Source organism: Erpetoichthys calabaricus, chromosome 1 (genome assembly GCF_900747795.2).
Source record: "Erpetoichthys calabaricus chromosome 1, fErpCal1.3, whole genome shotgun sequence".
NCBI classification, from domain to species: Eukaryota; Metazoa; Chordata; class Cladistia; order Polypteriformes; family Polypteridae; genus Erpetoichthys; species Erpetoichthys calabaricus.
Genome location: NC_041394.2, coordinates 219,225,704 through 219,239,274, shown reverse-complemented (window position 1 = coordinate 219,239,274; position 13,571 = coordinate 219,225,704). Strand labels below are relative to the sequence as shown.

The 13,571-nt window shown below is 35.5% G+C and overlaps 1 protein-coding gene across 1 annotated transcript in view; it reads left to right on the top strand.

The window, feature by feature from the left end:
* LOC114659465 (peroxisomal succinyl-coenzyme A thioesterase-like) overlaps positions 1-13,571 on the top strand; it is a 65,206-nt gene that overhangs the window by 35,020 nt on the left and 16,615 nt on the right. The window contains exons 9-10 of the mRNA XM_051923805.1: positions 4,109-4,202; positions 11,645-11,725. Coding sequence (XP_051779765.1) covers positions 4,109-4,202; positions 11,645-11,725 — 175 coding nt within the window. The remainder of the gene's footprint in view (positions 1-4,108; positions 4,203-11,644; positions 11,726-13,571) is intronic.

Here is a 13,571-nt window from a genome sequence, read left to right as displayed (position 1 = left end):
GGGACTTTAATTGTGTTTTAAATCCACTCTTAGATAGGACTCCTGCCACAGGGGGGACAACATCTAACACTGCAAAGACAATTACACAGTTTGTAACTGACCACAACTTATCAGACCCCTGGAGGTTTCTAAACCCAAACTCAAGAACATATTCGTTTTACTCCCCAGTGCATCACAGCTACTCAATAATCGATTATTTCTTTATAGATAATACTTTCTTGCCTACGATTAAATCTTGTAAATATGACACAATTGTTATCTCTGACCATGCACCTCTAGTTTTGCAGCTAAAATCATTATGTCCCCCACACCTCGCAGATGGCGCCTTAACCCACTTATATTAGCAGATGAGAACTGTACAGAATTTATATCCAAACAAATTAGCTTCTTCCTAGAGATAAACACACCCTCAGAGGTCTCTGCAGGAACACTCTGGGAAACTCTAAAGGCCTTCTTAAGAGGACAGATTATTTCATATCTTTCCCACAGAAATAAATTAGAAACCAAGAAAGTGTCAGAGCTAAGAAGCAAAATTACTAGAATAGATGAAGAACAAGCCAGGTGTCCAAGTGAGGCTCTTCATAGGAAAAGGCAGGCTCTGCATACAGAACTCAACATCTTGACAACTAAAGAAACGGAACAACTTATTTATAAATCAAGACATCATTACTATGAACATGGAGAGAAAGCTAATAAGCTTTTAGCTCAACAAATCCACAAGCAAGAAGTTCGCAATGCAATCCCAGTTATCACTAACACTAATGGAGATGAAACCATTGACCATAAAAATATAATGCACACATTTAAAGACTACTATAAAACCTTATATTCTACTGAGTTTAAAGAAGACAACATACAATCTAATGCATTTCTGGATACATTACAGATGCCACAAATAGATACTTTTAGTGCTGAGGAACTGGATAAACCTCTGACCCTATCAGAATTACAAGATGCTATAGTCACTTCAAGGCAAAATCAGCAGGCCCTGATGGCTATCCTATAGAATTTTATAAGAAATTCTCCACTCAGCTAGCTCCCTTCTTATTGGAAACATTTATAGATGCTAGAGACAATCAAATTCTACCTCAAACTTTTCATTAAGCATTAACCACCGTCTTTCCTAAACAAAATAAGGACTTGTTACAATGTGCATCATATAGACCAATTTCACTTCTGAATAATGATGTTAAGATACTCTCAAAAATTATAGCTAGAAGGATGGTGGAAGTGCTGCCTTCGGTAATATCACAGGATCAAACTGGATTTATTAAAGGCCAACACTTATCTTCCAAACTTCGATGCCTGTTTAATGTAATATATTCACCAGCAAAGTCAAACACCCCAGAGATATTATTATCATTGGATGCAGAAAAAGCATTTGATATGATTGAATGGAACTACCTTTTAACTGCATTGGAGAAATTTGGGTTTGGCCCGAATATTTGTGCATGGATCAAACTACTGTACACCAGTCCAGAAGCTTCAGTCTGTATTAACAACATTAGTTCAGACTACTTTAAACTAGAATGTGGCACCAGACAAGGATGCCCCTTGTCACCACTGCTGTTTGCAATTGCCATTGAACCACTGGCGGTCCACTGTCAAAATTCTTATCAGATAAAGGGGATTATCCGAGAAGGACTGGAACAGAAAATGTCTCTATATGCAGATGATATGGTTTTATATATATCACACCCAGAAAATACTATGCCTGCAGTTTTAACAGCACTTTCAGATTTTTCAAAGATCTCTGGTCTCAGAATTAATTTGAATAAAAGTATACTCTTTCCAGTGTATTCACAAGCATATAATATCATATTGGACACCCTACCTTTTACCATAGCAGATCAGTTTAAATACCTCGGGGTAAATATCACAAGTAAACATAAAGCTCTTTATCAACAAAATTTTGCCGTCTGTATGGAAAAAATTAAGCAAGACTTGCATAGATGGTCAACCCTTCATCTCACTCTAGCCGGAAGAATTAATGTTGTTAAGATGAATATCCTTCCTAAGCTTCTTTTTTTTATTTCAAAACATCCCAATATATATCAATAAATCATTTTTTAAACAATTAGATCAAACCATAACCTCATATATTTGGAACTCGAAACATTCACATATCTGAAGAGTGACCCTACAGAGACCTCAGGCAGAAGGTGGCATGGCTCTACCTAATTTTCAGTTTTATTACTGGGCAGCAAACATACGAGGCATAAAAACCTGGACACAAATAAATGAACATACACAGGCCTGGTCTGCAATAGAAATAAAATCCTGCAGCACTTCTTTATATTACCTGCTCTGCACTTCAATAAATGCAAGTTATCGCAAATATACTAATAACCCAATTGTGCTTCATTCACTCAGAACATGGAACCAACTTAGAAAGCAATTTAAGATGGAAAATCTATCTGTGGCACCCCTGCAAGAGAAACACCTCTTTCAACCCTCGCAAACATATCCAGTTTTTAATATCTGGAAAAGATTTGGGATTAAATTGCTCAGAGATCTTTATATAGACAATATCTTTGCATCCTTTGAACAATTCCATTCCAAATTTAACCTTCCAGCTACACATTTCTTTCACTATCTCCAAATTAGAAACTTTGTCAAACAGAACCTGCCCGATTTTCCTCATCTCATACCCTCCACCATGCTGGAAAAAATACCGCTCAACTTCAAGGACTTAGACACCATTTCTGCATCATATAAAATTTTATTAGAGTCCCTTCCTTTCAAAGATCCAAGAGGACAATGGGAAAAAGGTCTCTTAATTAATATATCAGAAAAGGAATGGAAGGTAGCAATGCAGAGAATTCACTTGAGCTCCATATGCGCAAAGCATAGAATTATTCAACTGAAAATTATATATCGAGCTCATCTGTCTCGCTTAAAACTGTCCAAAATGTTCCCAGGGCAAGATCCAAACTGCGAACGCTGCAACCAAGTTCCTGCCTCACTGGGTCACATGTCTTGGGCATGCACCAAATTAACATCATTTTGGACCACAATTTTTAAGTGCCTTTCAGACAGGCGTGGTGTCACAATCCCTCCTAACCCATTAATAGCTGTGTTTGGTGTTCTTCCAGATGGATTTGAAATGGATAAGGACAAGCAAACTGTGATTGCATTCACTACACTTTTGGCATGCAGACTGATCTTGTTAAATTGGAAGAATCCTAACTCTCCTCTAATAAGTCAGTGGGAAACCGATGTTTTATATTATTTGAAATTGGAAAAAATCAAATTCTCAGTTAGGGGATCTGTACAGAATTTTTTCAAAACCTGGCAGGATCTAATCAGTAATATTTTAGAATAAGAAGAGATAGTTATTTCCGCATTTCTTTTCCTTCTCCATTTATCTTTTTTTTCCCTATTAAACTCAATAATTTAGGCGTGTTTACAAGCCTTAAGTTTTACTCCTTTGGCCATGCTCTCCTTCTCAGGGGTGGGGTTTGATTTGTTTTCAATCCTATTTTTTGTAAAAATTGATCTATATGTACTGTATGATTACAATAAAATTAAAAAAAAAAAAAAAAAAGATCTGCATTTAATGATGAGATTTTCTAACTCTAGAGAGCAATGTTTTTTAAAGTATCTTGGACTCTTAGAACTGTTATTGGTAAACAGTAAAGCAGATACCTCTACCTCTAAGCATAAGTGAATAATTTGCCACTGTTGAACTAAACCCCTTACGACTTAAGGCAAAATCAAAACTTTTTTACTGTTTTGATTTTAGTACGGTGAGTAAGATATTTGGGGATGCCAGACTGAAATGGCTATCACAGGAGTGTATAGCGACTGACCCAGACCTGCTAAGATTATGTAATATAAGTGAACTTGCTGGAAATATTTGCATAATTTTACATTTTAATGTTCTGAGAGAATTGAATAGAATATACAAAAGGCCAGGATAGCTCCAACATAGCTGTTGCTCTTTGCAGGGTCTTCAATGTAATACTGTACCTCTTTATTGTGCAAATGGGCATAATATGGTACTGTATCTGTGTTCCAGTGCCCTTTCCTAGTCGTGAGTATGGTACTGAAAATGTCTATTTTCTTTCTAATATGTACTTTATGAATCATCCTAATATATTTACAGAAATACTGGAAAATCTAAGATTGATGAAAATAATCACGTCATTTGGAGAGAGTTTAATCTTCCAAGACTTGCTGATCCAAGTAACAAAGTTAAAGTAAGTAAAATTCTTTTTGTGTGTGTTTTTTGTTTGTTTATGAGAAGGCAACCAAATCTGTCAACAAATTATCATACTTTTCTTTAGTAAAAATGACATTAATCTGTGTTCCACAAAATATAACAAAGAACAAAAGATTTGACATGAATAATAGAATGCTTAACTACTTGCTTGCTTTAAGCCTGATATTTTTGTGAATACCATAATTTTGCCAGTATGTAAATTTATACATTGATGAGAGAATATTTACAATAAAATAGCTTTCTACTGATCTCTTTGACTATGCTGCAGTTGCTATGCTTTAGAGTTAAAACAGAGCTGTAGTAGGTGACAGATTAAATCATTTACATTAAGAAAATTCATATTAGTAAGGTTAATAACACTTTGGTTTAAATTTTACCTTACTTGGTTTATTTAACGAGAGATTTTTTGTGGCACATAAATTGTCTACAAAAATTGTATATAAGTATGTACATAGCAGTACCATTAGTGTTAACGTAATTTTGACTCACCCTGTATTATCATTTCAGCAACATTGTAATAATTGTAAATTGAAAGGTGTATTGTTAAATGCAGAGAAGTCTATTTAATAAAAAATTTTGACATAGTGAAGTTCTGTTATCCTCAGGCACCTTCACACTTCTGCATTTCCCTTTTACTTGTACAGCCACGTGACATAGATATTCTGCAGAACAGCAGTAAAATAAATTATATTGTTTGACACCAGATAACAAGTTTTTTTTTTAATAGTGACCTGCTGCATATTATTTGTCCCATAGTAGTGCATTTTTTCCAAAGGAAGACTCACAACACTAGAAGCCCATCCCTCATTTTTATCTAGCAACCACCCGTTTCTCTCTCATACAAATGTGACTGATTACATAGGTGCTTCAGGTGCCATGGAGGAATGTCCCCAATATTGTATTCATAAGAATTACTTATGAATGCTTTAAAATGACATCAGTATTTTTCATCTAACACCTCCTGGTTTACTGGTACAAGAAAACCCCACATATTGAATACTGTTGGAGCTTTTTGGGGTTCCCTCCTATTTTTGGCCCTCTATCTAGACCAATGAAACCCTCAATTTTAGGCTATTTCTGGATCATATGTGTGCAGGAAATTAAACTAATGTATTTTTAGCAAAAATGATCAGAAGAAACTGAAGTTGTGCATGCCATATCAGCTGACCCCAGAGTTTGACCCCCTAATGAGTCTTCACGCATAAGCATGTCATCAGTCATTTTAGACTAGTTGTTTTTGATCGTTTACTAGGGATGTAGCCCTTTATAGACCTTTATCAGAGGGTGAAAATGAAAAATGTCTGCTATAATTGTTAATATTTATACTTTTAAAATCTGTGCTTCAATTTAAATGTTTATATTTCAAATATTTGATGAAACTGTTCTTGTCTATTATGTACTTCTACCCCAACAACTAAATAATTACATTTCTTATGAATGCCCCAAATTGCCCCAAATTAGCAGTTTACACTAATTAAGACTTTTTGTCTTTAATGCATTTTTAGCGTTGCAGTTTCCATTTAGCATTGCATGATTGCAAACATAATTGACAAAGTGGGCATTGTACTACCCGATGAAAATGTCTATACTCCATATAATGGGATTTTTTTAACTAGAGAACTTTATTTAAACTTGAAATAAAAGGTAGATGCATGTGAAATTTGTACATAAAATTGCCTAAACCTATGTGCATTAACTGCAGTGGGTTGGCACCCTGCCCGGGATTGGTTCCTGCCTTGTGCCCTGTGTTGGCTGGGATTGGCTCCAGCAGACCCCCGTGACCCTGTGTTCGGATTCAGCGGGTTGGAAAATGGATGGATGGATGTGCATTAAAAACATATGGAAAATGCATCTGAATTAAATTGTGTCTGTTACTTCATTTTTCAAAAGACAAGTATAAATTATGACCAAAATAAACTTTTTCAAAGGACAAGAATTATTTTAGCTATTAACTAATAATTTTATAATACAGAGATTAAAATGCAAGTGCCACACTCTAATCTCATGAAGTTCTTTTAATGCTGTTTTTTATGTTACTGCTGTTTATTTAGTTGGAAATCCTGCTGAGTGCTTAAAATGTTCACCAGTTTGCAATTAGCTCACTAATTCCCGTTGCTGCTGGCACTTGCTCCCTTTAACCATGAACTGAATAAGTGGCTTAAAATATGGATGGATAGATAAACAATGTAATTTAATATCTTAAATATCTTAAATATGGATGGATAGATAAACAATGTAATTTAATATCTTAAATACCATGGGATAATGCATTTTATATGTGGTGGTTATTTACTAAATTGCTAAATTGCTGAAAAGTTTTTATAACTTTTCATTTACTTTAAGATACCTTAGATAGACCTTTAGATTATATTAGGTTAAATACAACTTACTTGTCCCCAGGGAAATTTTGGCTTTTTACAGAAGCTCTTTAAATACATAAATGCATAAATAAGTAGATACATAAGTAAATACATAAATAAATAAACATACACACACACTTTGGTCTGAACAAAGAAGAAAATGAAAAAGCAAGAAAACTTCTGCCGTGGCAGACACAGTGAGGCATTATGCAAACATATTGTTGTTGGCATAAAGGAGCCCCAGTAGTGTTTCTTGACACACTTCTGCTGAATAATTCTTTGGCTGAAAGTCTTCAGTGTTGGTGTGTCATAGAGAGGACTTGCATCATGATTCATAATGGCACTCAGTTTTCTCTTTCACTACCACTTCCAGGTGGGTCTTATAACTGAGCCTGCTCTGTTTATTAGCTTATTGGTTCGGTTTGGTCTTTCTTGAAGTGATGTTATCAGCTCAGCACACCATAGCGTAGAAAATCATACCGGCCATCACAGAGTTGTAGATGATGTGAAGGATGTCACGTTCCACTTTAAATGTAAGCAGTTTCCTAAGGAAAAAATAAAAACTACTCTGCCTTTTCTTAATAGAGATCCTTTGTGCTCTGAGTCCAATCCAACATGTCATTAATGTGTATTTCTGTACTTGTATGATTATCAATTTATTTTTAGTCAGGGTAGCCAGTGTCCTAAACCTAAGCTGGTAGAGTCAAGCACAAGAAACAAGGAGAATATTAACATACACAATTAGTCTGATTGGGACAGTTTAGATTTGCCAATTGCATGTCTTTGAGAATATATGAGGAGGACTGGGGTATCCAGAGAAAGCCCATATAGAGTTGTAATGAATATATAAGCCCTACTCAGACAATAACTGGGCATGATTGTCTAACAAAGTACACTGGATCTGTGAGGCTGCAACAACAGCCACTATACTATACTCTTTTTGAATTTTTGTTGAATACCTAAAGTATCCAACTGCTGTGCTATTTAATGTATGTTTTAATGCAGTAACTATGTAATACTTCTAAGTGTAGCAGTTTAAGGTTAAAATTGCTTTTATTGGAAAGACATGTATTTTCATGTATTTATTTTTCTTTGTTCAGCCTATCTATTTATTATTGCAACATGCGAAAAGAAATTATTGTACTGTCATGTGAGTTCCTTTACCCGCACCATGGACGTTTTTGTAACTGTCAATTAACCAGAAATGTGGCTGTAAAGTATAGAGTGAAGTAAAAAAAACGGTATGGATTAAATGAGCAAGAGACTGATAATGTGGCACATCAGTTAGAACACTACCACTAAAGGAAGTGGATGGGTGTACCTTGAATTAGCCACAATTCTCCTCCTCCATATAATTTAAAATGGCAAAATTACAGGTGAAATCTGTATCACTTTTGTCTTCAGATTTCTGACAGAGTGAATTACCACTTAAATATAAGTCTATGTGAATGTTATGCATGGAACTTATGCAGAAAGCCCATAAGGATATTAGCTACACAAGCAGTTATCTATATTACTAAATGAAGGTTGTATATATGCACGGACACCGGACGCCAGACGCACCGAAGCGCACCCACACTGCAACTCAGCGCCCCAGAGTCAAACCCAGCAGCTTCCTAGACTCAGTAGGTAGCGCCCAAACAACACAACACAACCTGTAAACTAAACATCAGGTCACAATACAACCGCCGCCCGAACGCGCACACCACCGCATATAAAACCTTCATTTAGTAATGTTTACGAAGGTTGTATATATGCATGGATGCCAGACGCAACCCGTGCCAAAAGCGCACGTGCACTCGCACAGCGCCCAAGAGTCAAACCAGCGGCTTCCCAAAGTCAGTAAGTGGCGCCCAAACAACACAACACAACCTGTAAACTAAACTTGAGGTAAAGCATGCACGCCAACAAGTTGCCATGGTGACATATTTAAACATAGACATAGAATAACTAGACGCCTCATGACTTGCAGAATCGTACGTCAACGTCGCCGCCATATTGTGAGTGGCACTGCTGTGGAGTGAAGTAATGAATAATGTGCTGCTTGGGATTGTACAAACCGCTGTACGCTCCAAACCAGATCCCGGGGGATTACGTTTCATAGGTAAGGCTGAACAATCGTTTTGGTTATATTTGGCCGTTAGAAAATCCCGTTTTATAATCTTTACTTTAGCTGAACCAGGATAAGCTAGCAAAGCTATGCATTTATGTGCTCAAGTGAGCCTCCAAACAACATTTTGGCTAAACGTATTTAGTCACTATGTAGATTGTTGTTAGCTGTTAACATTTCTCAAACTTGATGATGTTTTTTCTCAAGGAGCACATTGAGGAAACACAGTTTGAAATTGACAATCATCATTTTATGCTCATGTCTTTAGTTGTGTCTGTCTTACACAAACGAAGGCTGCACCATATTGCCAGACCGAATACTCTCAAATTACAGGCTCTGAGTGAACGAGAGGAGTGTAAGTCTGGAGGAGATCAGTGAGGTTGTGGAGAGCTTTAAATGTTAAGAGCGGTATTTAGTATTGTATTCTGTAGTTAACAGGGAGCCAGTGAAGTTGAGAGAGAACAGGTGTAATATGTTCAGTAGATTTACAACAGCAGGATATTATCCTGAATGTAGAATTTTGAAGAAGCTGTAAGCGATGGATAGGTTTTTGTGGGATGCCAGATAGAATAGCATTACAGTAATCTATACGTGAGGTGACTCGGGCATTAAACAATACTTCAGTACTGTGTTACATAAGAACAGGACAAAGTCTGGAAATGTTTCGAAGATAGAAGAAGGCAGTCCCCGAAATGTTACTTATATGGGAGGAATGGTTAATAATAATAATAATAATTATAATTATTATTATTTAATAATTGCCATTATTACTGTATAAATGGATATAAATAATTGCATTTAAACAATTCGCCAAAATCTGTTGTATGTAAACGATACTATTTTAAACATTGTTTTTTCATCAGAAAACCCAGTTTCCACGTCTACCTGTATTAGTTTAAATGGCACTTTTGCCACTCGCAATAAGGCTGACGCGCTGACGTATCGTGTCTACTGGGAAACACAGTGAATGCGCCGTCTATCTATATATGTCTATGTATTTAAACTTCAGGTAGTGGTGACTACTGACAGTGCCAGCAGTCAGCTACTCCACAGTGCCTGCGGTCAGTGTTCTCTACTCCACAGTACCAGCAGCTGCTCCACTACACAGTGCCACCAGTCAGTGTGCTCTAATCCACTGTGCCAGCACTCAGTGTGGCAGTTGTCAGTGTAGCTTATTTGAATCACATTAAGGTAATTCAGTGTTAAAAGTAAGTTCAATTATGATTCCTAACAGCAAACGACTTCTAGCTAACAACACACACATAGAAAAACAAAAATGAGACTGCATGGATAAAAACAATGAATGAAGGCACCTACAACACGCTTCTGAAACACCAGAAACAAAGGAGTCACAGCTCCAAAAAGAAACAGCTTTACTACAAATATATTTATTTCATTAAATGAAAACTTTCCCAGGACGCTCCCACCCTCCATGATTTTTCATCCTTACAAAGATTGGAGGGAACAGAAAGTAATTGACATTCTTGGATTTGCGATTCTTTAGAGAATCGGGGATTTACTGGTCAGTACTAATGTCAATATGCTGCTAAACACTTTTAAGCTAAATTCATACAACATGTTGTATAATACAAAGAATATTCTCAACTAGGGGTTTTCCGATCAGGTTCTTTAAGGCCTATACCAATCACTTTTCATGTTTCTTGATCAGGCAATTTTGATTTCATTTTTTTTTCAATTTTAAATTATTAATTGCACTACAGTTTTTTTGCTGTTAAAATATACACTTACTATATTTATACAGATGTGTTTTTTTCTTGTGTGTATCAGCTACATATTCATAATTCTTGAGGTGTAATTATAAAATATGGATTACCATTTTAATAATGCAGTACTTGTTTCTTCCCAAAACGTGTACTGTATGACACACAGCAACAAATAATAAACACAGTTTTTTTTATTTTAAAAAGCCGCAAATGTATCAATGTTTATAAGTTGTTTGTCACAAAGACACAAAACTAACATGCTTAACAGGTTTATAAGTAAAATAAATATTTACTTTTTTCTGTTAAGCCAACAAGCCTATTGTTTACTAAGCAGCAGTTTCCAATTCATCTTTATCTTTACTTTTTCCAATTAAAAATGTAAGGTGTTACACTTAAAACAAGCTTGCTGTCCAAACTCACATGGTATCTATTTTAATTTAACAGACAAAATAAAAAGGTCTGAATTAATTAAAGTAGCTTTTCTTGCCATTTGTCTAATTGTACAGGATGGTTTCTCCAATTCCTTTTTCTCAGCTTATTACTCCACTTTTTTAAATGTAAAGGCTAATATTACAACCGTCTCTCGATCCCTGGTAAAACAAGCCTGGACTTTCTGCTCTTTGTTTACACTGCAGGAAGTCTGCTGCTAAAGAAAAAAAAACAAAGCCCTGGCTCAGCTACCATAATACCTTATGTTAAGGAGCACTGCAACTAAATTACCGTAAAACTTAGAAAAACAAGGGCTAAAAAATCTTTTTTTGTGGCCAATTTACCAATCACAGATTGAGTAAATTTTAGTGAAAATTAGCCCTCTTACTGTGTGTGGTGTTAATTTGGGAGATAACATATGCCTAAAACTACTTATTCTCTGCTTTCCAATTAATGAAAGTATTAACCATTTTAGATATTAACTATTTCTGTTCATTAGTTTTTTGGTTCCTTTTTTGAAGTGTTCCCATGCATGGGTATATTACACCCTTCCAAGTCTGGAAAAGAAAGAATAACAGAAACCATGACTCGTGGAGTTTTGAATGTATTTGTATTGTTAATATTAATTTGTCAGCATTTAATTTTATGACATTTTTCATTTCACACTTTACATGTTATTATATGTTAAACATTTAATATTTTGATCAAAAAATAAAGAGATAAAATAAAACAACACTGAACAAAATAGATGCATAATGCTTAGCCTTATTGGTAAATTCATCCTTTCTTTTTCTAGGTGGGAAATATTAAGTGTCCCCTTTTGTTGATTGCTGGTGATGATGATCAAAATTGGATTGCAGTTGAATCTGCTAAAGATGTGAGGATATATTTTATTTCACTTACTTATGCATGTTGTGTCCATGTTTATTTATTTTCATTAAATATATTAGTATTTAATTTATCAGTCAGTAATAGTTGTAATAATCCAGCTTTGAAAATTTGAAATGTTAATTTTGGAATAGATAAATACAATAAATATAACTGTTTTGTGACTTTTGACACCCCAAGACACTTGACTAACAGAAATCTATATTACAACTATTTTGTTTATAATTGAAATGGTGGCAAGTAACTAACTTCTACAGTGTCATAAAGTGAGCCAGAATTGGGGACTGAACTAGTGACTTTGAAGTATAAAGTCCTGGGGCCTCATGTATAACGCCATGAGTAGAATTAACACTATAATTTGACATACGGACAAAAGCGGAAATGTTCGTATGCACAAAAAAATCCAGATGCATAAATCTGTGCGAACGCCAACTTCCATGTTCTTCCGCTACATAAATCCCTGTCAGCGTGAAAAGTAATGCACGTGCACGCGCCTGCTGTCCCGCCCCAACTCCTCCCAGAATTACACCTCTTTCAATATGCAAATCAATATAAATAGCCCTTAAGCTCAGCCTTCTGTGAAAAGACAATTGCAAAAGCACGGGGAAAATATACTAGAAGAATTTCAGCAAATACCAAGTGGAGGCAAGGAAAAACTTACTATTTGTTGGTTTAAACAGTGGTATAATCAACAAAAGGAAGTTGATCGAGTGACAAAGTGTCGGAGAAACTCGAAAGCTCAAGTTCACAGTCTCACAGTGCCCGAAATAAAAAAGAAGTTGTCAGATATCAAAGTCACCGTGAAAAGGCGAGTCGTAGCCCACCGTCTGAGTGTCATATGAAAGCTTATTAGGGTATAGAGAAAAAAAGCTCGAAATGTCAACTTTAATTTTGAATTTTCCACTTTAATCATGTAGTTTGTTTCGTCATTAAAGTAGAGCATCATAAACTTCATCTTAAAATCGTTTAATTTACTAGTTTCTCAAATCCCATCATAACTAAAGTAGCACGTTAAATGCTTTGTTTTGTATTTGATCTTCTATGTGCTGTATGTGTGTGAATCACTACGTGTTTCTTAAACAGGCTTTCTCTTCCTCCGGCAGGACACAGAATCCATTACATTCATGATATTACAGCTGTCTGAATAATTAAAATACTGAGATGTTTACTTGTTATCATTTTCATGATGATAGGAGTTAAAGCATGTTATTAAACATGGGAACACGGTGGCACAGTGATTGTTCCTCCCTCATGCAAGATGCTTGCTGCGCAACCTTCGATGATATCATTTATTGCAGCAGTACTGTCTCTTTCAAACGTACTAACCCCCAATTCCTGTCCTTACTTTTCTTTCACCAAATACCCAATCGCCACACAATCAGCTCTGTAATAGACCTTAAGCCATCTGTAAGCTTAGAACGCCAATTCTTCAAAACATTTAAGGAACATTGAAATATCTTCATAGTACATGTTTAATTATTCCATCCATCTATCCCTCCAGTGTCGCGCCAGCCCCAGCAAGAATACAGCGTGAGGCAGGAACAATCCGTGAACGGAGCACCAGCTCCTCACTAGTGCTGCGGCACCATGTCCTCACATTGTTTAATTATTAACAATATAGATTATTTAAATGATGTTAACATTTTATCTGTATAATGTAATAAACATATTTTCCTGCATTTCATCTTAAAAATATTGTCATATATATATATATATATATAATATGCGCTTAATAAAGTGGCTCAGGTTATGCAATATTATAACTGTATCGCAAATTTACACTGAGGTAATTGTACTTATAAGTACAAACAGTTCTATAAGGAGCACTTGATGGA